At 34.7% G+C, this 23,972-nt stretch overlaps 1 protein-coding gene across 10 annotated transcripts in view; it reads right to left on the reverse strand.

Moving 5' to 3' along the window:
• EPHA6 (EPH receptor A6) overlaps window positions 1–23,972 on the reverse strand; it is an 876,888-nt gene that overhangs the window by 88,620 nt on the left and 764,296 nt on the right. For all 10 annotated transcript variants that reach the window (XM_021070704.1, XM_021070710.1, XM_021070703.1 and 7 more), the window contains one exon: window positions 18,117–18,326. In XM_021070704.1, the coding sequence (XP_020926363.1) occupies window positions 18,117–18,326 (210 nt within the window). The remainder of the gene's footprint in view (window positions 1–18,116; window positions 18,327–23,972) is intronic.

Below are 23,972 nucleotides of genomic sequence, written 5' to 3' on the forward strand. Positions count from 1 at the left end.
ACGATTATAAAGATATCTTGGAACTATGCCAGGAGGTATTTCTCTCTGTATTTCTACAACATATATTATTTATTTTCTCTTATCATGAAAGTGAAATATTCTCTGCAGAATAATTTACAAAGTTTGATAAGCAAAAGCCAAAGAAGCATTTTGAGATATGTGTGCTTTTGTAATATATATCACCAAAGACTAAGAAACAATTCTCTTTGTTTCTTAATCTTCAAAGATTTTCAACTACTGCTATCAATTCATTACCTTCTGCCTGGGTCTCAGAGGTGAGAGACAGAAGAAAGTTTGCACATGAAAGAAGAGAATTTGCAGGGAGAAGTGTTGGAAGAGAAGGAGGATTATTCAATTGTGGGACAGACACTTTTCTTTAACAATGTCATTACAGCAATAGCTGATATTCAGTGTAACAGCCATGTGACTTGAACACATTACTTAATCTTTGGGCCTAAATTTCTTTATTTGTTAAAAAATATATATAAATATATAAACACTACACACACACTCAACATATAGTTGGTGGAGCTATTGACACAAGATATCCCAAGTCTCTTCACTATTCTTTATTTTTTCATTACCAGCTTACACCAAGGTACCATCATTTCCTGTCTAGGAAATGAATCTTTTGCTCTCTCTCTTTGACCCTCTACAACTCATTTCCAATCTATCAGGCCGAGTGAGTTTTTAAAAACAAAAATTATATTATGTAATCAACTACATAAAATCTTCCAATGGCTTTATTTGTAGTTACTCTACTCCTTTCCATGACCTTTAAGTTTCTTCAGGACCTGGTCCTTCAGTCCTTGTTTCCTACCACTCTACCTGATCTCTCAGTGTGTCACCATCCTGGCCTCATTCCTACTCCTAAAATATGCCAAGTTTGTTCCCAGCCTCAGAATCCATATTTGTTTTCCTTCACCTTAGAACATCTGGTTTCATATCTTTTCTTGGCTGGTACCTTTATGATTTTCAGGTCTCATATCAAATGATACTTTATTAAAGAAATATTTTTAGCCATGCTTCCAAGGTAGCTACTCAACTTTATTTTTTGTTTTTATTATATATCCAGCCTGTATCACTTTCTAAGATTAATATTCTTTTTTCTCTTTTTAACTATTATCTTTATTCCCACCATATTAAAGACTATAAACTCCATAAAAAAAAGCTTGTTTACTTGAATAGCTCCAATGCCCAGAACAGTGTCTCGCTCATAGTAGGCACTCAACACACATATGTTGTATAAAATCTCAGATGGTAATCACACATGATTATTTAATGTCCATCTTCTCCTCAGAAATTGAGTATTTTTGTCTCCAACTTAGCACCCAATAATACTAAGAAATACATGTTAAATGAATAAATTACGATTACTGAATCCTCAAACTAACTGTATAGTTATAGTCTGCTTCGGTAATCTAGTTAGTTCGTATGAGTAAGCTGAAATTTTACTTAAACTCTTCACGTTTTCATTTTCCTGTTTACATTGTCTGTTAATCAGGAGGTTTTTTTATGTGTTGATTATTATATTAGAATGTCTTCAGATATAAATCATAGAGTCATAGAATGCCCAATTATCAGGAACTGAAGCGAGTAAGGTATTAAATTAAATTATCAAAAAATTAGTATACGTGGTAAGAGTAAACGGTTTCTGTATTGACACAAAAGCTTAACAATTTCAGAAATAGGCTCTTTTGTTCTCCTATTTGGCCATCTGCAGCACTGGGTTTGTCTCCTTAGGCTTGTCACAGCCCCAAGTATATGTCCCTCCTTCTTTATATTCAAGGCAATAAAGAAAAGAAAGGGCCAATACTAGAAAGCTCTCTCTTCAAGCCTACTTCTAGTTGATCTTAACCCCCAAATTTTCCCCAAAGTTGTGAAATGCACTTCCTTCTACATTTATGTGACTGAAGTATAGAATTTAAGCATCAAAGGAGAATGATATAACTGTTACTGGCTTCTGTATAAATCTGGATTTATTTCTTGAGCCTGAGTTCATTATAAACATCCAAATAACAATTTTATTAGCAAAGGAGAGATGACAAGAGAGGTTAGGTAGGCAGCTAACAGAGCCTGCTACAAATAGCACAGATAACTGATAATCTTTTTCAATTTATTTGCCATTGATGTAAAGCTCTTTATGCCGAGAGTAAGTAAGCTTTTCATAGAGCTTTCACGTGATTTTTCCTGTATTTATATTTTCTTTCCAGTTTTTTATTGACAGAGGAAAAAAGCATTTTTTTTTCCACATCAGAGATGAAACTAGCAATTAAACATTAGTAATGACTTCATTTCTACAGATGGTATCTTTGAAACTCTAGGGCTAAAGTCAGCAGCTTTATATACACTCTCTAACTTTGTCTTTTTTCTGCACAGTCAAGATGGGCCAATGAACATTGTGCTTTCTGCCTGATGAACATCTGCTGATTGATCTTCCCTGGTAAATCAATTTAGTCTGGGTTTGTTCTAAATTCATTGGGAGCAGGGAGAGTAAATCTGAATTAGATAGTGTTGGATGTTGCTAAAACAAAAACAAGCCATATTTGGTATTTCCTGTGGTTCTTGGTTAATCATCAAGGTGTATGCCAAATATCTTGAGAATTATGACTGGCATTTGATTATTCCCCATTGATTAGCCCTTACATTAGAAGGACTGGATGTATTTCAGACCCTTGTAAGTATTAAAATATTATGCATTATGTGATTTTTATGACCAACTTGTCTTGGAGATTATCCATACTATAGGCATCCCTTTTATGCTCAAACACTGGTAGAATGTTTCCAGAGACTTTAAAACAGAATTTCCCCCTCTGTTGTGAATACCCTAACCCGTTGTTATAAGTGCTTCAATGTTTTGCTGCTTTCTATTGTAATTTTTCATTTCTTTACAATACATGAAGGATTGTTTCAGGCTGCTCATTTGGTGGGTTGTGATTAACAGGGATAGCAGGGAAGAAATTAATGTAATTTTACAAAGACAGTATTCTTATAGTTTCAGTCATTTTCTACCATTTTCTTATTGGTGTAATCATCAGCAATCAACAGAGCCACTAAATAGTGCATTAATCTAGGTGCTGAAAAGTCTTATCAAATGTGAAAAATAAAAAACATCCTGTTCTTTAGGATTTTGTAAAAATCTAAAGGGATTCATTCTTAAAAAAGAAAAAAACAAAACAAACTACCTGTAAGTCATTCCAAGCATTGAGAGCTGAACAGAAAGTTAGTTTCCTCAGTGGTCTATTATCTGCAATAATGCCTTCCCAGGCCTAAGGATTTAGGGTCCTTTCTTTAAAACGCTTGTTAGAATGACACAGGGCTTACACCTACAAAGGGTTTGCTTTTGCACATGCTTTGCACAAATGACAGATGGAGGTTTTCCCAAAGCATGACCTGGCTTCTGAATGGTATGTTTGATTGAACTAGAAGGTCCTCTCTTGCTTCAAGATTACTGATAGAGTTGTTTGCAAAGTCCTTTTCTACTCCATGTTTGACAATCTATAAACCCTTTTCATTTGTTTTCCTATAAACAGCTCTGTAATAATCATGAACACTTGTTTCCTAAGCTTCAGAGGTGAGAGTTTTTCAGGAAATCATTCTTTAAATATTAATTTCCTCTGATACTTTTTTTTTCATCTTTTTTAGGGCTGTACTCATAGCATATGGAAATTCTCAGACCAGGGGTTGAATCAGAGCTGCAGCTCTAGGCCTATGCTACCACCACAGCAACACAGGATCAAAGCCATGACTGTGACCTACACCATAGCTCACAGCAATGCCATATCCTTAACTCACTGAGTGGGACCAGGGGTTGAATCCGCATCCTCATGGATACTAGCTGGATTTGTTACTGCTGAGCCACAATGGGAACTCCAATTTCTTCTGATACTTTTGATTTCCATTTTCATCTTATGCTCAAGATCTAGTATTGTCAATTCACCGAAACAATACATTTCAAATAAGTTTGTGACCTCTAATATCCCTGTCCCAGACAACTACCATTAAGATTTTGGGGCTCTCACCAAGAGGCACATGAAAAGATGCTCAACATCATTAATTATCAGAGAAATGCAAATCAAAACTACAATGAGGTACCATCTCATATCACTCTGAATGGCCATCATCAAAAAGTCTACAAATAACAAATGATGGAGAGGGTGTGAAGAAAAGGGAATCCTTCTATACTGTTGGTGGGAATGTAAATTGGTACAACCACTATGGAAAACAGAATGGAGTTTCCTTAAAAAACTGAAAGTACAGCTACCATACGATTCAATAATCCCACTCCTGGACACATATCCAGATAAAACTATAATTCAGAAAGATACATGCACTGCAATGTTCATAGCAGCACTATTCACAACAGCCAAGATATGGAAACAACTTAAATGTCCATTGATGGAAGAATGGATAAAGATGTGGAACTGTACATAATGGAATATTACTAAGGCATACCACAAATTAAATAATGCCATTTACAACAACACGGATGGACCTAGAGATTATTATACTAAGTGAAGTAAGCTAGACAGAAAAAGACAAATAATCATGATATCACATATGTGGAATCCTAAAAAATGATACAAATGATCTTATCTACAAAACAGAAATAGACTCACAGACTTTGAAAAAAAATTTATGATTACTAAAGAGGAACTGTAGAGGAGAAAGATAAATTAGGAGTTTGGGATTAACATATACATACTCCTATATATAAAAGAGATAATCAACAAGGACCTACTGTATAGCACAGGGAATGCTACTCAACATTACTCAATATCCTGCAATAGCTTATATGGGAAAAGAATCTGAAAATGAATGGATATATATATATGTGTAACTGAATCACTTTGTTGTACATGAAACAAACATGACATTGAAATAAATTGTATTTCAATTAAAAAAATACATTAAAAAAAAGATTTTGGGGGAGTTCCCATAGTGGCTCAGTGGTTAACGAATCCAACTAGGAACCATGAGGTTGCGGTTTCCATCCCTGACCTTGCTCGGTGGGTTAAGGATCCCGAGTTGCCGTGAGCTGTGGTGTAGGTTGCACACATGGCTCAGATCCCGTGTTGCTGTGGCTCTGGCGTAGGCCATTGGCTATAGCTCTGATTAGACCCCTAGCCTGGGAACCTCCATATTCCATGGGAATGGCCCTAGAAATGGCAAAAAGACAAAAAAAAAAAAAAAAGATTTTGGGTCTCTCAGCCTGTGCTCCAAGCTGCAATGTATGATGTTCACCTCTTCAGCAGTTATTGAATATTCTTGCTTTGTACTTAGCACATATTGTTTATAGTTTAATATAAAGCTTTATTTCTCTTTCATCTCCATTGCTATGGATTTGCTTTCTGGCATTTAGGCTGAAGTGTGGACAGACTAATTCCTGAATATATGATTTTTATACATCAAATCATCAGCATACACTTTATAAAAATTTACACTGACAAAGATAAATAAAAACTGTCAGATTTTCTGCTTATGAATTAGTCCATCAAACACTCGCTGGTTCAAGGGCATATTTTTCCTTTTCATGTTAGGAAACTTGGCACATCGACTGTTGCTCTTCAGTTAATTATAATGGTCTATATATTTGATTTCTACTGGCTGTTTTCATAGTATCTGTCAAGAGAGAACTGTGTTTTGGGAAGAGTCATTTTGCTGCTTTTCCCAAATGGCATAGCTCCTTTCTTAGTGATGAATTTGGCTTATCAAGCCAGGATTTTATTGTTTTTCATTCTTCTGAGGTGTATTTGTTCACCACCTTTTTATTGAAAAAGAAGTTATTTAAATCTTCACATTACAGTCTTCTGATAACATTGCTATTTCTCTCACTTTTTTTTATATTCAGGCTGCTGAATTACATTTGCCTAGAAGAAACTGTAATTTCCTCTACTTGAATTTTTCATCAAATTCTGTGCCTGTCATTATATTCTATTCACGCTAACAATATGTAGCTTTGTGGGGGTCAGTTGGTTTCATGGTCCTCTACCTAAAAGCCTGCCTGCCTTTGTGCCCAAAGCTGTCATATCACTTCCAATTTTTGCTTGGTTAAATCTTAAGGAACAATTGAAGTGAAAGTCATTCTTCAGGTTGCCCTGGTCCATCTACATAGACTTAGTGTAAAATGCATTTTACCGCATCACTTATCACAGTGTCACCTCTACCATTGCTGACTTGATGGACAGAGAATCTTGTGGTTGAATCTCAAAATTTTATTTTTTGAATTCCAAGAAATGAGAAACATCTCTCAGTACAACTCCTTTTATCTAGTGCATTGGGTATCATATGATTTTATTTTATTTTATTTTATTTTTTGTCTTTTTGCCATTTCTAGGGCCATTCCCATGGAATATGGAGGTTCCCAGGCTAGGGGTCTAATCAGAGCTATAGCCAATGGCCTACGCCAGAGCCACAGCAACACGGGATCTGAGCCATGTGTGCAACCTACACCACAGCTCACGGCAACACGGGATCCTTAACCCACCGAGCAAGGTCAGGGATGGAACCTGCAACCTCATGATTCCTAGTTGGATTTGTTAACCACTGAGCCATGATGGGAACTCTTATCATACAATTTTAAATGAAAGCATTGAAAATGTTTACTGCATAAATTTTTTTATACCAACTCATTTATTTATTTATTTTCAATATTCTTCCTTTCTTACTCAATGAATTTATTACATTTATAGTTGTACAATGATCATCACAATCAAATTTTATAGGATTTCCATCACACAACCCCAGTGATCCCCCCTCCCCCCAAAAGTGTCTCCTTTGGAAACCATAAGTTTTTCAAAGTCTGTGAGTCAGTATCTGTTCTGCAAAGAAGTTCATTCTGTCCTTTTTTCATATTCCACGTGAGTGATAGCATTTGATGTTCGTGTCTCATTAACTTCACTTAGCATGATAATTTCTGGGTTCATCCACGTTGCTAAAAATGCCATTATTTCGTTCCTTTTAATGGCTGAGTAATATACCATTGTGTATATGTACCACTTCTTCTTGATCCACTCCTCTGTTGATGGACATTGAGGTTGTTTCCATGTCTTGGCTATGGTAAATAGAGCTGCAATGAACACTAGGTTTCATGCAGCTTTTTGAGTCATGGTTTTCTCTGGATAGATGTCCAGGAGTGGGATTGCTGGATCAAATGGTAGTTCTATGTTTAGTTTTCTGAGGAATCTCCATATTGTTTTCCATAGTGGTTGTACCCATTTACATTCCCACCAATAGTATGATAGGGTTCCTTTTCCTCCACACACTCTCCAGCATTTATTGTTTGTATACTTTTAGATAATGGCCATTCTGGCTGGTGTAATGTGGTACCTCATAGTGGTTTTGATTTGCATTTCTCTACTAACGAGTGATGTTGAACATCTTTTCATGTGATTTTTGGCCATCCATATGTCTTCTTTTGAGAATTGTCTGTTTAGATCTTCTGCCCATTTTCTGATGGGGTTGTTTGTTGTTTTGGTACTGAGAGGTAGAAGGTGTTTATAAATTTTGGAGATGAATCCCTTGCCAGTGGATTCATTTGCAAAGATGTTCTCGCATTCAGTGGGTTGTCGTTTTGTTTTGTTTAGGGTTTCCTTTGCTGTGCAGAAACGTTGACATTTAATTAGGTCCCATTTGTTTATTTTTGTTTTTACTGTCATGACTCTAAGAGGTGGATCTGAGAAGATGTTGCTGTCGTTTATGTCAGAGAGTGTTTGGTCTACGTTTTCCTCTAAGAGTTTTATAGTGTCTGGTCTTATATCTAGGTCTTTAATCCATTTTGAGTTTATATTTGTGTATGGTGTTAGGAAGTTTTCTCATTTCATTCTTTTCCATGTGGCTGTCCAGTTTTCCCAGCACCACTTATTGAACAGGTTGTCTTTTCTCCATTGCATATTCTTGCCTCCTTTGTCATAGATGAGTTGGCTGTAGGTGCGTGGGTTGAATTCTGGGCTTTCTATCCTGTTCCACTGATCTATATTTCTGTCTCTGTGCCAGTACCATACAGTTTTAATGATTGTTGCTTTGTAGTAGAGTCTGAAGTCAGAGAGCCTGAATCCTCTAGCTCCGTTTTTCTTTTTCAGGATGTCTTTGTCTATTCTGGGTCTTTTGTGCTTCCAAACAAACTTTAAAATACTTTGTTCAAGTTCTGTGAAAAATGTCCTTGGTAATTTGATAGGGATTGCATTGAATCTGTAGAATACCTTAGGTAGGATAGCCATTGTGATAATATTAACTCTTCGAATCCAAGAGCATGGTATGTCTGTATATTAATTTTATATCCTGCGACTTTGCCAAATTCATGGATGAGCTCTAACAGTTTTCTGGTAGAGTCCTTAGGATTCTTTAGGTATAGTATCATGTCATCTGCAAATAGTGATAGTTTTACTTCTTCCTTTTCAATTTGGATTCCTTTTATTTCTTTTACTTCTCTGATTGCTGTGACTAGGGCTTCCAAAACTATGTTGAAGAGTAGTGGCAAGAGTGGACATCCTTGTCTTGTTCCTGATCTTAGCGGGAATTCTTTCAGCTTTTCACCATTGAGAATGATGTTAGCTGTTGGTTTGTCATATGTGGCCTTTATTGTGTTGAGGTAGGTTCCCTCTATGCCCAGTTTCTGAAGGGTTTTTATCAGAAATGGGTGTTGGATTTTGTCAAAGGCTTTTTCTATGTCTATTGAGAGGATCATATGGTTTTTATTCTTCAGTTTGTTAATGTGGTGTGTCGCACTGATGGATTTGCAGATATTGAAGAATCCTTGCATCCCTGGGATAAATCCCACTTGATCATGATGTACAATCCTTTTAATGTATTGTTGGATATGGTTTGCTAGTATTTTGTTGAAGATTTTTGCATCTATGTTCATCAGTGAAATTGGCCTGTAATTTTCTTTTTTTGTGGTATCTTTGTCTGGTTTTGGTATCAGGGTGATGGTGGCCTCATAGAATGAGTTTGGGTGTATCCCTTCCTCTGCGATTTTTTGGAGTGGTTTCAGAAGGTGTTAGCTCCTCTCTAAATGTTTAATAGAATTAGCCTGTGAAGCCATCTGGTCCTGGACATTTGTTTGTTAGAACTTTTTAAATCACAGTTTCAATTTCAGTTCTTGTGATTGGTCCATTCATGTTTTGTATTTCATCTTGGTTTAGTCTTGGAAGATTGCACTTTTCTAAGAATTTGTCCATTTCTTCTAGGTTTTCCATTTTATTGGCGTATTGTTGCATATAGTAGTCTTTTATGATCCTCTGTATTTCTGTGATGTCTGTTGTTACTTCTCCCTTTTCATTTCTAATTTTATTGATTTGAGTCCTGTTTCTTTTTTTCTTGATAAGTCTGGCTAAGGGTTTATCAATTTTGATGATCTTTTCAGAGAACCAGCTTTTTGTTTCATTGATCTTTTCTATGGTTTTCTTTGCTTCTATTTCATTGAATTCTGCTCTGATCTTTATGATCTCTTTCCTTCTACTAACTTTAGGTCTTGTCTCTTCTCTCTGTAGCTGCTTTAGATGTAAAGTTAGCTTGTTTATTTGAGCTTTTTCTTGTTTCCTGAGGTGGGTTTGTATTGCTATAAACTTTCGTCTTAGAATGGCTTTTGCTGCATCCCATAGGTTTTGGAGTGTCATATCTTTGTTGTCATTTGCTTCTAGGTATTTTTTAATATCCTCTTTGATTTCTTCAGTGGTCCATTGGTTGTTTATTAGCATGGTGTTTACTCTCCACGTGTTTGTGTTTTTTGCATTTTTTTTTCTTGTTGTTTATTTCCAGTCGTATAGCATTGTGGTCAGAAAAGATGTTTGATATGACTTCAATTTTCTTAAAGTTACTGAGACTGGATTTGTACTCTAGGATGTGATCAATCTTAGAGAATGTTCCATGTGCATTTGAGAAGAATGTGTATTCTGTTGCTTTTGGATGGAATGTCCTATAAATATCTATTAAGTCCATCTGTTTTAATGCTTCATTCAGGGTCTGTGTTTCCTTATTGATTTTCTGTCTGGATGATCTGTCCATTGCTGAAGTGGGGTGTTAAAGTCTCCCACTATTGTTGTGTTATTGTCAGTTTCTCCTTTTAAGTTTGTTAGTAGTTGTCTTATATATTGTGGTGATCCTATGTTGGGTGCCTAGATATTTAAAATTCTTATACCTTCTTCTCGGATTGATCCTTGGATCATTATGTAGTGACCTTCCTTGTCCCCTAAAATATTCTTCATTTTGAAGTCTATTTTGTCTGATATGAATATTGCTACTCCACCTTTCTTTTCATTCGTGTTTGCATGGAATATTTTCTTCTATACTCTCACTTACAATTTGTACGTATCCCTAGAAGTGAAGTGAGTCTCTTGAAGCCAGCATATACATGGGTCTTGTTTTTGTATTCATTCAGCCAGTCTATGTCTTTTGTTTGGGGCATTTAGTCCATTAACATTTAAGGTAATTATTGATATGTAAGTTCTTATTGCCATTTTATTAATTGCTTTGGATTTGTTTTTATTGCTCTTTTCTCTTCCCATCTTCTCTGGTTCTCTCCTCTTCTGGTTTGATGACTATCTTTAGTGTTGTATTTGAGTTGATTTTTCTTATTTGTTTGTGTATCAATTGTAGATATTTGGTTTGCAGTTATTCTGAAGTTTTGATATAAGAGTCTATATGTATATGAGATTGTTTTAAGTTGTTGTTCTCTTAATTGCAAGTTCATCTCCAGTGTCCTGAATTTCTACCCTCCTCTTATCATGATTTCTGATTTTGGTGGCATAATTGTGTGGATGATTTTGTATCTTTACTGTATATATACCTTTACTGGTGAGCCTTGTCATTTGTGGTATTTTTGTTTCCTGTTGCAGCCTTCTCTTTTCTGCATAGAGAAGTTCCTTTGGTGTTGTAACGCTGGTTTAGTGTTGATGAATTCTCTTAGCTTTTGCTTATCTGTGAAGGTTTTGATTTCTCCTTCAAATTTGAATGAGAGCCTTGCTGGGTAAAGTAATCTTGGTTGGAGGTTTTTTCCTTTCATCATGTTAAGTATATCATGCCACTCTCTTTAGGCCTGCAGAGTTTCTGCTGAAAAGTCTGCCAATAACCTTATCGGGGTTCCATTGTATGTCATTTGTTTCTTTTCCCTAGCTGCTTTCAAGATTTTATCTTTGTCTTTAATTTTGGTCAGTTCGATTAATGTGTCTTGGGGTATTCCTCTTTGGGTTTATTATATATGGTACTTGTTGTGCTTCCTGGATTTGAGTGAGTGGTTCCTTTCCCATGTTAGGGAATTTTTCAGCTATTATCTGTTCAAATATTTTTTCTGTCCCTTCCTCTCTCTCTTCTCCTTCTGGCACCCCTATAATATGGATGTTGGTGCATTTAACATTGTCCCAAAATTCTCTGAGAATCTCTTCATTTGTTTTCAATCTTTTTTCTCTTTTCTGTTTTGCATCTGTGATTTCCACTAATCTGTCCTCCATGTTGCTTTTTCATTCTTCTGCCTCCTGTATTCTCCTGTTGGCTGCTTCTAATGAATTTTTTATTTCAGTTATTTTATTTTGCATCTCTTCTTGCTTAAGTTTTATATCTTGTATCTCTTTGCTCAGTGTTTCCTTTAAATTATCCATCTTTGCCTCCAGTGTATTTCCAATGTCTTGCATCATCTTCAGCATCAACAATCTAAAGTCTTTTTCTTGGAGGTTGAGAGTCTCCTGATCACTTAGCTGTTTTTCTGGGGTTTTTCCTTTCTCCCTCATCTGAGTTATTGTTCTCTCTATCTTTTCATTTTTATAGGTTTTTGGTGTGGTGACCTTTTTACAGATAATAGAGTTGTAGTCTCTCTTCTTCTGATACCCCCCCCCCCCTTGTGGCTGAAGTTAGTATAGGGGCTTGCTGTAGGCTTCCTGATGGGAGGGACTGATGCCTGACAACTGGTAGGTGGAGCTGATTCCTATCCCTCTGGTGGGTGGGGCTTTGTCTCTGGGTGAGATTAGAGGCAGCTGTGGCTGTGTGCCTGGGGGGTCTTTAGGCAGCCTGTTTACTGCATGCCACATTCACCCCTGTTTTTCCAGAGGTTCTCCAAGAACTGCAGTCAGGTTTGACCCAGATTCCTATGGTGACGTTGCTTTGCCCTGGGACTCAGTGCACATGAGTGTCTGTGTGTACCTTTTAAGAATGGGGTCTCCATTTCCCCCAGCCCCATGGAGCGTCTGTGCACAAGCCCCACTGGCCTTTAATGCCAGATGCTCTGGGGGCTCTTTCTCCCAGTGCCACTTCCCCACGCATTTGAGTATGATGTGCGGCTCAGAACTCTCACTCCTATAGGTGAATCTCTGTGATACAGTTACTTTCCATTCTGTGGGGCTTCCCACCTGGGAGGTATTGGGTTGCTTATATCACATAATTGTCCCTCCTACCTGTTGATGTGGCATCTTTATCTTCTGGAGTAGGATATCTTTTTGAAAGTTTCCAGTCCATTTGGTTGAAGATAGCTCAGTATTTGGTTGTATATTTTGTTGTTTTTAGGAGAGCAGTTGAGCTCCAGTCTTTGTATTCCACTATCTTAATCCCATTTTTCTAGCAACTCTTATTTAGAAGAGACAAAATCCTGAGTATGTTTTATTAGCAGGTTAAGCATGATTGCCACACAAATCTCAACTATTCAGGTTAAATTAATGTACTTAAAGGCAGAATAGTGAATGATCTAAAATAATTTTTATCTCACTTTCATTAAGAATATTTACTCTTAAAGCTGGACATGTCTGAAGATTTAAAAATTCACATAAAAAAGTCAAGTCAACTTAGCAACACTTTAATTAGGTAAAGGAGGAAGGTTGCTTAGATCTCCCCCCAACTGCAGAATATAAATGTAAATATATGCCCCTCATGCTGCTCTATTATTTGCTTTAATTATCTTCTTGTTGGGTATAGAACATATTGACTTTTCTCAAATTTTATGTAGAATAGGAAAGGTTAAGATGTGGATCTTGAAGAGGTCTTACAAATACAAAGTAAATAGAATTAAAATGTTAACAGAACTGTTTTTTTTTTTTTTTCAGATTATGTGTTGTTAATGATGAGACTGTGCTCCAACCAGGAAAATACTTATATGGAAATACTGCTATCAAAAAAAAAAAAAAAAGCAAACTTTGTCATGGATAACACTCAATTAATACAATTGAAAGTTAGAATCAAGATTTTAGAATTTTATCAGATATTATAAAATGGTTCTTTAATTTTGTTTTTGATCTTTAAGATATAAGAAATGAAGCTACTCAGTATAACTAAAAAAAAACCCCTCTGAACAGTAGCTGCCATTATATGCATCTTAAATAAAACTTATCTCTTAAAACAGGTGTGAGCCATAATATATCTTTTAATGTTCTTTTTTAGGTAAATAGGCCCTCATTTCCATAATGGAGAGCAAAGAAGCTTAATATTTTCAATGTACATTTAAGGTTGGTTGCTTAGCAATATTCAAATGAGAGAGAATCCCTCTTCTGGAACTGGATATAAAACAATTGTCTTGTTGAGTGTGTGTCAGATTCAGTAAAGGAAGAGATTTCTTAGCACTTAAATTATAACAAGATATAAGACCATTTAATCAAATGAGAACAATCCAAACTCAGTAAATTTTGTGCAGATTAAGTTAGTCACATACCACTAATTGTACATATATTATTAGATATGATTCATAATTATTCACAGTCTCTCTTCATGAAGTGCCTGGCAGGCTCTTCATAGCATTGGCATGTAAAAGAAAGGCCTCTCAGTCCTTGTCTAGATCCTATTTTTGTGTATTTTTTCCCTTCTCTCTTTGGCCTATAGTGCACATTTCTTAGCCATCACCAAAGGCTTGATGTATTTTGGTATAGGGTTTACCAGGAAAATTACTACTCCTGTAGTTGCCTTTCATGCTGCATTGCCCACTTTTGGTGTCTTGTACATCTATTAGCTTTATTATGCTTTACTTGTTTGGTTAGTCTTGCCCCTTTCTCTGTGTAGCCATTCATCTGTTCTCAAGATCCCTTTATTTTTGGTAACTGGGCCTCTATGGACCAGGGCCTTAAATGTGGTAACTCCATAATAAATTGTGCTGAATACATGTTGAATGAATGGTCTTAGACAGGAAGCAGGACTAAAAAACACTATTCAGTTGTAGGAGAAATACTAGAATTTCTACTTAAGATCAGTTGTAAATCCCATTCTTTTATTTACTTTAGTGTATTTTACAGTGTAGACAATCCATTCTCATGTTCACATGTATGGGCTTTCCAAATTGGGTGTTAAAGTCTCACCACTTGTTGGCAGAATGATCTCTTTCATCACATCTTTTTCTGGTCAGGCTAGTCTAGTTTCAATGGCCATTCTGCTCAAATACCACATGCTGACTGGTTCAACACAAAAGTCAGTACTAGAGTCATATTGGCCCATGGCTTGTGGAAGTGCCTGAGCCAGGGGTTTCTAGCCTATCTTTTAACCAGTTCTTTTTGGTCTTTGCTGTGATATGCATTCTATAAATTGGCAAAGTTATCTTAATGGAAAATGTCTGTTTATTCTGCCCCTATTTTGATTTGGAAAAGAGTTTCAGTGTGGCATACTGTTCTAAGGACTATTTTCTTAAGATTACAAAAAAACCTTTATGATGTCTTCCTATTTTTAAAACCCTCATAAGCCTCCCTTTCCTCCAAACTCTTTGTGATGCAGATTATAAAAACATTTATAAAAATGAGGAAATAGCAATTTTACTTAAATATCAAGAGAAAGATTCAAAGTCATTTGAGGTAAAAGACAAGTTCCAAAAAAGTTACACACAGATAAAAAATGGAACCATTATTAAAAATGTATTGAGAGCCTGCTATTTATTTTCATGTTAATGTTTTTATAAAGCAAAGAATCATTTTCATATAAATGACCGTACTCTTTCTGTATTTTATTTTATAGGACTTGCTTGAATTGAGGTATGTCTCCACTAGGAAATACATTTTTCTAACTGTATCATTCCTTTATATAAGAAAGCATACTTACATAAAGTCCTAAAGTTTGTACACAAAATTTCAGCAGAATGATAATGCTTAACTAGCATTATCTTGATGATTTCGAAAAAGTATCTGTGACCTTTTGTTATAATTTTGCTTTGTAATTTAATGCCTCAGCCAAACCATCTCTAACAAGGATTCTCTGTCTTGATTAATAAAACATCTCCATTCAACTAGTTGCTCAACCTAAGAATATTGGTGTCATCTTTAAATCTGTCTTCTTCATAATTCATATCTAGTTACTGAGTCTTGTAAATTATACATTCATAACAATTTTCAATTCTCTTCCTTCCTCTTCATTCTAAAAACTGCTGTCCTAATTAAAGCCATATGACCTTTCTGGTCTTTAGCAATAATGCCTTAACTGGTCTTCCTGCTACCAATCCTCTTATCCTTCAAGTCATCCTACATACTGTTTCAATAATATTTTCTAAAACATGCATATGTATTATCCCTGTATTTAAATCAATTAATGTCTGTCTCCTAATTATTTCAGAAAAACCTTCCATTTTTTTTAAGTGCCACCCAACTACCGTCACAATTACCTGGTCCCTCTACCACTTCTTGCCCATATTCCAAACTGTCCACATGTACACTGACATGCCCATTCACATCCCCAAATTTCCATGTCTATTTCTCTTTTGGTTTCCTCTATCTGAACCTCTTCCCCATCTGTCTGTCTTATGAAATCTTCTAATATTTGGTTCAAAGTGCATCTTTTTTTTGTGATGTTTCCTCTAGACATATGATTTTGGTACTTCCATATTTCTTTCACAGACTTTTATGACAACATTTAATGGACTGACTAGTAAGGAAGCATGAGTTTATCTACCTTGTTAAAGGATAATCTCTTTAAAGGTTAGAGGTCTTCTATTTTAAATACTGAATGTCCATGTTATTATAAAGTCAAGTAATCATATATGACATTTTGCACCCCAGGATCCTCTGCAGATTAGGTATTTATACGATTTTTTTTTAAAGTACTTGGTTACATTGCTTACTATTTAACTGATACCTCAAATTCAGAGTCTTATTTCTTAATTAAGACCTAACCTACAACTTTTAAGAGGCAATTTATGGAGTATTAGTATCTGGTTACCTAATTTGGTATTTAATTCTGAAGTTATATTTAAACTAAAGTAGAACAGCACTGTTCTAGTCCCTCTCAGTTCCTATTATCATACAAGACAGAAGAACATACCTAGAATCTGGATGTCAAATCTGACCCAACAAAATCTATATATGCTTCAGGGTTTGGGCTACCCTATCAATTTTATTAGTATCTTAAATTTAGTTTGAGTTTCTCATTTTAGAAAAGCAGTTAAAATATTATCTAATATGAAATTTCAAATGTATCTATATAGGCATATAGCCAAAGAGTTTAGTAGTTACTTCCTATATAGTTCATTATTTTCTATTTTTTTGAGATTGTATTGTTGAAAATTTTGTAAACACTATATTTTATAATATTTATATAATAGTTTTAAACACCATTCTCCAAGGTTGGAAATAAATATGCATAATAGGAAAATCTTACATGCATTGTTCCATAACCTGAAAAGTTGCTTTAAGCTATACATTTATAAAAATAAGAAAGAAGAAAATAAAGGCCTTGAAAAAAAGAAAGTAATTATGATATTGTCCAATGGGAAAATGAAGGTGAAAATACTGCTTTTCCTAAAATGAACAATTACTTTCAGACTTGACATACTTTTTTTTTTGTTTTGTTTTGTTTTTTTGTTTTTTTGCCATTTCTTAGGCCGCTCCCACGGCATATGGTGGTTCCCAGGCTAGGGGTCGAATTGGAGCTGTAGCCTCCAGCCACAGCCACAGCCACAGCCATGTCAGATCCGAGCCACATCTGCAACCTACACCACAGCTCATGGCAACGCCGGATCCGTAACCCACTGAGCAAGGTCAGGGATCGAACCCACAACCTCATGGTTCCTAGTCGGATTCGTTAACCACTGAGCCACGATGCGAACTCCAGACTTGACATACTTTTAAGAAGCTTTTTGATCAAATTAAACAATCAATAGATACTGCTAGCTTATATATAACACTCAGATATTTATTTTCCTTAGAACTGTATTTCATTATTGAAGAAATTAGTGAAAATATTGTCAATATGTTAACATAGAGTATTTTTACAAAGCAAACATAATAAGGGCATAACATGTTCTATTTATAATATTAAATGTGCATCTGTTCTAGTGTAGTTGAATACAGTGAGGTTTCACAAAAATATAATATAAAATGAATGAAAAGTGAACTAAATAAAGGATTTGTCTTATGAAATCATGTGTAAGATCAGAAAAAGAGAATAAAAATATCTTGAATAGTTTTATTGATTTATTTTTCATCGAAAGCGACTATGAAATAAATCTATGGTAGAGGTTTTGTTTAAAAAATAACAGAGTATAATATAATTTTACAAATTATATGCTTTTTGACAGCTGAAAAGAGACTTCGAGACTGAACTCCTTGAAACAATAACCGAAGAGATCAGTGGAATGAATTGGTTCGTGAGTTAAGTTGAGATCATATAATTTACAGATGATAGTTTGGGTCTAAAGTTTTATCCTCTACTCCTGCTCACATTTTCCTCAAGTATCATTCATAAAATGGTTGAGATTATATTTATATATCTCCAGAACAACCTATATTGTTCATTTTTAAGTGTGATAGGATCATTCTGTAACATTTTCTGTGAGAAAAAATTGTTATTTTCTAACCACTGGTTCTTCACTATCACTGATTCATTGCAACACTGGCCTATATAGAACTCCATTTAAAGGAGATAATTATTGAACCATCAGAAATACCGCAGGCAAAGACAGATTTTTTTTTGTGAGCGCAGTAATGACACAGATTGTAAGCATGTTAAAGTCCCTACCCAGTGGAAGAAAGAAAACAGTCAAACATCTATTCTCTTTTTTAAACCAGGTACTCAAATAAAACAAATACTTCTGAATTAGATAGTGATATTAAATTAGGAAAATGACAAATGAGGGCAGAAAACTAGAAAAACAAAACCAAAATTACTCTAAGAACAATAAACAAAAACAATACATAGGAAACAAATTATATTGGAAAAGGACATTAACTTACAGTTGTTGTATAAGCTGCTTCTGGATCATCTTCCAGCACTCGGGAGAGACCAAAATCAGAAACTTTGCATACTAAATTGCTGTTGACCAATATATTCCTAGCTGCTAGATCTCGGTGAACATAACCCATATCAGAAAGATACTTCATTCCTGATGCAATGCCTCGGAGCATACCAACCAACTGAATGACTGTGAAGTGGCCATCATGTTTCTGAAAGAGAATCACAGTTATTTACATTGACTTATTTTATTGTATTGTGTGTACATGCATGCCTGTTTGCCTGCATGCTGACCTATTTGTTTGTGTAGGTATTATGTGTGGAATGTTAAAATCCTTGAATTCATTTTTACATCCAATGAATGTAAGCATCAGGTTTGCTGATAGCTTATTATATCCCTAACAAAAGGTAAGAGCTTGTTTGAGATTTAGAGGAAAGGAAAATCTAGCTTGAAGTGATGAAAGAGGACAAAGCCTAGAAGAGAATCCATTAAATTAACTTTCAGAAAACAGGATTTCAAAAAATCTCACAAAGGGGAACTAAAGTCAAATAAGGTAAAGCAATGACCACCCAGAAAAAATAATTCACTTTCCATAGTATTGAGCCCAATCCGCTGTACAGGGCAGCAAAATCTAGGATTGGGCAAAAGCTGTATGATCATGGGAAATACAGTGAAAAATGACCACTCAAAGAAAAAGAAAACCTGCATAAACTAGCACAAGTTTAGGAAAGTTGCAAGAGAATTAAAAAAACATACAAATAGAAAATAGATTTTCTCATTCTTTCCTTATACAGTTGACTCTTGTTGAACAAAATGTTTGAACTGTGCAGATCCATTTACACCAAACATTTTTTTTTCTCCAAAAAATACACAGACAGCTCTCTGCATCTAGATTCTGCCAGTCACAGGTTCCAAACAGTCTTAAGTTTACATTCCTGTATTAGTTGTATCAGAGGATGCAGAATCCATGGATACATAAGGCTGACTATAGTACTTGAACATCTGCCTATTTTGGTATCTGGGGTTGGTCCTGGACCCAGTCCCTCCCAGACACCCAGAGACAACTGTATAAAGCTAACGAAAAGGTGTCAGCAACTGACTGAAAACAGGACTATTTCAGCTCCTAATTGGGAAAATTAAAAGAAATATGAATAACAAGTCAAGCATAGCACTGATATGCAGTATTCAATTCCTTGAAGCCTTATGCCTCTCATTTTGATTGAAAAAATGTTTTTTTAACTGAAGTATAATTGATTTACAATATTGTGTTAGTTTCAGTTGTACAGAATAATGATATTTTTGCAAATTATATTTCAGTATAGATTATTAAAAGATGATGGGTATATAATATATCCTATTGCTTATCTTTTTTTATATAGTAGCTTGTATATGTTAATTTCGTACCCCTAATTTGTCCCTTGCCCCTGCACCCTCCCCTACGGTAATCACGTTTGTTTTCTATGTGAAAATAATATCGTTTTTTAAAAAAAGGAAAAAAAAATCCATTGTCATTCATGCAAATATGTGCACCAATAATACCAGACAGTATAATACTACAAATAGAGAAAATGAAAGTAAAAGTATTTTAAATTTGAAAACTAATGCATATTATTCTACTTTGTTATTTGGAGATTGTTGTCATTAACCGAGTTACAGAGAAATATAAAAGATGGTTTTGCACATCAGGTAAAATTTATTTATGAATGATACCACAAATTAATATCTAGTAAGAGACTAGGGGCTATATACCTTATACAGTGTGGTAGAGCCATACATAAGAGTATATTAAAATTTGCAAAGTTAAAGCAGTTTTCATGGAAAAATGATTTAAAACTAGAGTAGCTGAAACGCAGGGATGATTTGAGCAATCACAGTGACATGGTCTCCTATGCAATGATGACTCTCTGATATCTCCCAACTCAAGAGTGGGCAAGGAAAAGAGCCCTCTCTTAAAATAAATATTCTACAGCAAGAGTATCCATTTAAGAAGGCTCTTTTCTATAATTAATGTACAAAAGATAACCTGGCAAAGGAAATCTTTGGTGTTATTAGCTCTGTATGTTTCCAATCCATCTTCTTAGACAGTGCATTATTAGATGAAATCAGTCTTTCCTATTCTGTTCCTTACCCACCTCTCCTCTATTAGGAATCTCAAAGCCTCATTTGAAAGCAAAAAATTCTCTTGGTCTAGAAAGGATTACACTGCATTTAAAGAGATGGTTGGATCTTCTACATATTAGTAAGTCGAAGATGCTTGGTATTACAGTTCTTGTCAGGACAGAATTTCTGTAAAGTAGGAGCTGTTAATGGACAACCTGACAACAAAGGAGTTCTTCTGTTTCCTTATCGGTACAAAGAGGAGAGTACAATCTAACTCCCAGTTGTAGTGAAAATCATGTACAAAACACACACGACAGCCCATTTATTTTAGTAATAGTTATTATTTAATAAAAACATACATGTAGTTTTTGTCATTTTAGTATGTCAGAAAATTCTCCATACGAAGTTGTTATAAATATTGACTATGTTCCCTGTGTACTACATTATATCCTTATAACTTATACCTAGTAGTTTGGCCCATTTTAAAATTGGATTGTTGATTTTTAACAGTTTTTGTATATTTTAGATAACAGTCCTTCATCAGATATGTCATTTGAAAATATTTTCCTCATTCTGCTGCTGCTTATTCTCTTGACATTGTCTTTTACAGAGTCAAAGTTTTACATCTTAATATAGTCCAAACGTACCAATTATTTCTTTCTTGTATCTTGAGCTATATTAAAAAGTCATTGCCAAATCCAATGTTGTCTAGGTTTTCTCCTATGTTATCATCTAGGAATTTAATGATTTTGCATTTTACATTCAGATTTGTGATTTATTTTGAGTTAATTCTGGTGCAGGGTATAAGATTCTATACCTAGATTCTTCTTCTTCTTTTTTTTAAGTATGTGGATGTCCAATTGTTCCAGCATCATTTGTTGAAAAGACTTTTTTCTTCATGGTATTACTCTAGCTCCTTTATCAGAGACCAGTTGACTGTTTATCATAGCCTCTCTATTCTGTTCTATTGATCCATTTGGCTATTCTTTCATTCATACCACACTATCAGGATTACTATAGCTTTATAAGAGGTCTTGAGGTCAAGCTGTATCAGTCGCCAACTTAGATTTTATTCAATACTGTTTCAGCTATTCTGGGTCTTCTGTCTCTACACTGTAGAATCAGTTTGTTGATATTTTGTTGATATCACAAAATAACTTACTAGGATTTTGATTGGAATTTCAGTGAAATTATAGTTGAAGCTGGGGAGAACTATATCTTAATATTATTAAGTCTTTCTATTCATTAACATGGAATATTTCTCCATTTATTTAGTTTTTTGATTTCATATCAGAGTTTCGTAGTTTTCCTCATTTAGATCTTAAACATATTTTGTTAGATTTATATCTAAGTATTTCATATGAGGGGGTGCTAATATAAATCTTACTGTTTTTAATTTCAAATTCCACTTGCTACTTACTGGTATATAAGAAGGCAGATGACTTTCATCTATTAGCCTTGTATCCTACAACCTTATTATAATTGCTTATTAGTCTAGGTTTTTTGTCAATTCTTTCAGATTTTCTACATAGATAACATGTCATCTGAAAAATAAAAGCTGTATACTCCCTCCCACTCTCTCTTGTCCTGATGCATTAGGTAGTACTTCCAGTATGATGTTAAAAAGTAGTGGTAAGAGTAGACATCCTTGCCTTTTCCTCATCTTAACGGGATAGTTTCAGTTTTTCACCATTAAGTACAATGTTAGCTGTAGGGCTTTTGTTATAGACAGTATTAATTAAGTTTAGGACATTCTTCTCTATTCTTTTCTTTACTGAGGGTTTTTATCATGAATTGGTGTTGGATTGTGTCAAATACTTTTTCTTCATCTATTGCTATGATCATGTCATTTTTTTTTTTAGTCATTTGATCTGATAGATAACACTACTTGAATTTTAGAAGTTAAATCAGTCTAGTATAATGAGGTAAATCCCACTTTGTTGTGAGGTATAATTTCTTTATACAATGTTGACTCTGATTTGCTAATATTTTGTTCCAAGTTTTTTAAGATATAATTCACATGCCATAGAGTTTATGCTTTTAAAGTATACAATGTAATCATTTTTAGTGCATTCACAGAGTTGTGTAATTGTCACATAATCAATTTTTGAACTTTTTCATCATTTCCCCCCAAGACCTTATATTCATTAGCAGTCACTCCCTATCTCCCCCAGCTCCTTCATCAGTCATAGGCAACTACTAATCAACTTTCTATCTATACAGATTTATTATTTAATTATTTAATATAAATGGAATCACACAGTATGTGGTTTTTTTGTTTGTTTGTTTTTGTATTTTTGTCCTTTTTAGGGCCACACCCATGGCATATGGAAGTTCCCAGGCTAGGGGTTTAATCAGAGCTGTAGCTGCTGCCCTACACCACAGCCACAGCAATGCCAGATTCAAGCCATGTCTGCAACCTACACTATAGCTCATGGCAAGGCCAGATACTTAACCCACTGAGCGAGGCCAGGGATCAAACTCACCAACTCATGGTTCCTAGTCAGATTTGCTTCTGCTGAACCATGACAGGAACTCCCCAGTATGTGGTATTTTTTGACTGTCTTCTTTCACTTAGTGCAATGTTTTCAAGGTTCATTTGTAGAATGTATCTGTATTTTACTATTTTTAATGACAAATAATATTTTATTTATTTTTTTATTCATTCATCAGTTGATAGGCATTGAGTTACTTCCACTTTCTGGTTGTTGTGGAAGATTTTTTTGGTTACACATTTACATAACTTAAATAACTGTTAAATTCTACTTAGCAAATTTAAATCATATAATATATAGTTTTGAATTAAAGTCACCATGTTTTACCTTAGATCCTTAGAACTTATTATCATATAACTGATAGTCTGTACTCTTTTACAAACCTTTTCTATTTCCCCAATTCCTCTTACCCCTGGTAACCACTTCTCTATTTTCTGTTTCTGTGAGTTCGACTTTTTTTTTGATTTCTCACATAAATGATACTATGCAGTATTTCTCTTTCTCTGACATGTTTCACTTAGCATAACATCCCTCAGTTTCATTCATGTTGTGGCAAATGGCAGGATTTTCTTCTTTTCATAAGGCTGAATAATATTTCATTATATGTGTATGTATATATATTTTCCCACATTTTCTTAATACATTCATCCATCAATAGAGGTTGTTTCCATACTTTGGCTGTTGTGAATAATCCTGCAGTGAACATAGGAGCAGTTATCTCTTGAAGATAATAGCTTACTTTGCTTTGGATATATATCCAGAAGTAGAATTGCTGGATTATATGGTAGTTCTATTTACAATTTCTTGAGGAATCACCACAGGGTTTTTCATAATGTTGTACCAATGTACATTCCCATCAACATTGTACAAGTGTTCCCTCTTCTCTACAGCTGTGCTAACATTTTTACTCTTGTCTTTTTGATAACAGCCATCCTTACACATGTGAGGTAATATTTCATTGTGATTTTGATTTGTATTTCCCCCATGGTTAGTGATGTTGAGCATCTTTTCATCAACTTGTTGGCTATGTGTATGTTTTCTTTGCAAAAATGTCTATTTAGGTAGTTTGCCCATTAAAAAAAATTGAATTATTATTTGTTGTTGTTGATGTTATTGAGTTGTATAAATTTCTTATACATTTTGGGTATTAACCCCTTACTGGATGTGTGGTTTGCAAATGTTTTCTCCCATTCCATGGGAGAAATCCATACATGCATTGGTTTATTTCTGGGCCCTCTGCTCTGTTTCACTGATCTATGTGT

The sequence above is a fragment of the Sus scrofa genome, chromosome 13 (genome assembly GCF_000003025.6).
Source record: "Sus scrofa isolate TJ Tabasco breed Duroc chromosome 13, Sscrofa11.1, whole genome shotgun sequence".
Taxonomy (NCBI): domain Eukaryota; kingdom Metazoa; phylum Chordata; class Mammalia; order Artiodactyla; family Suidae; genus Sus; species Sus scrofa.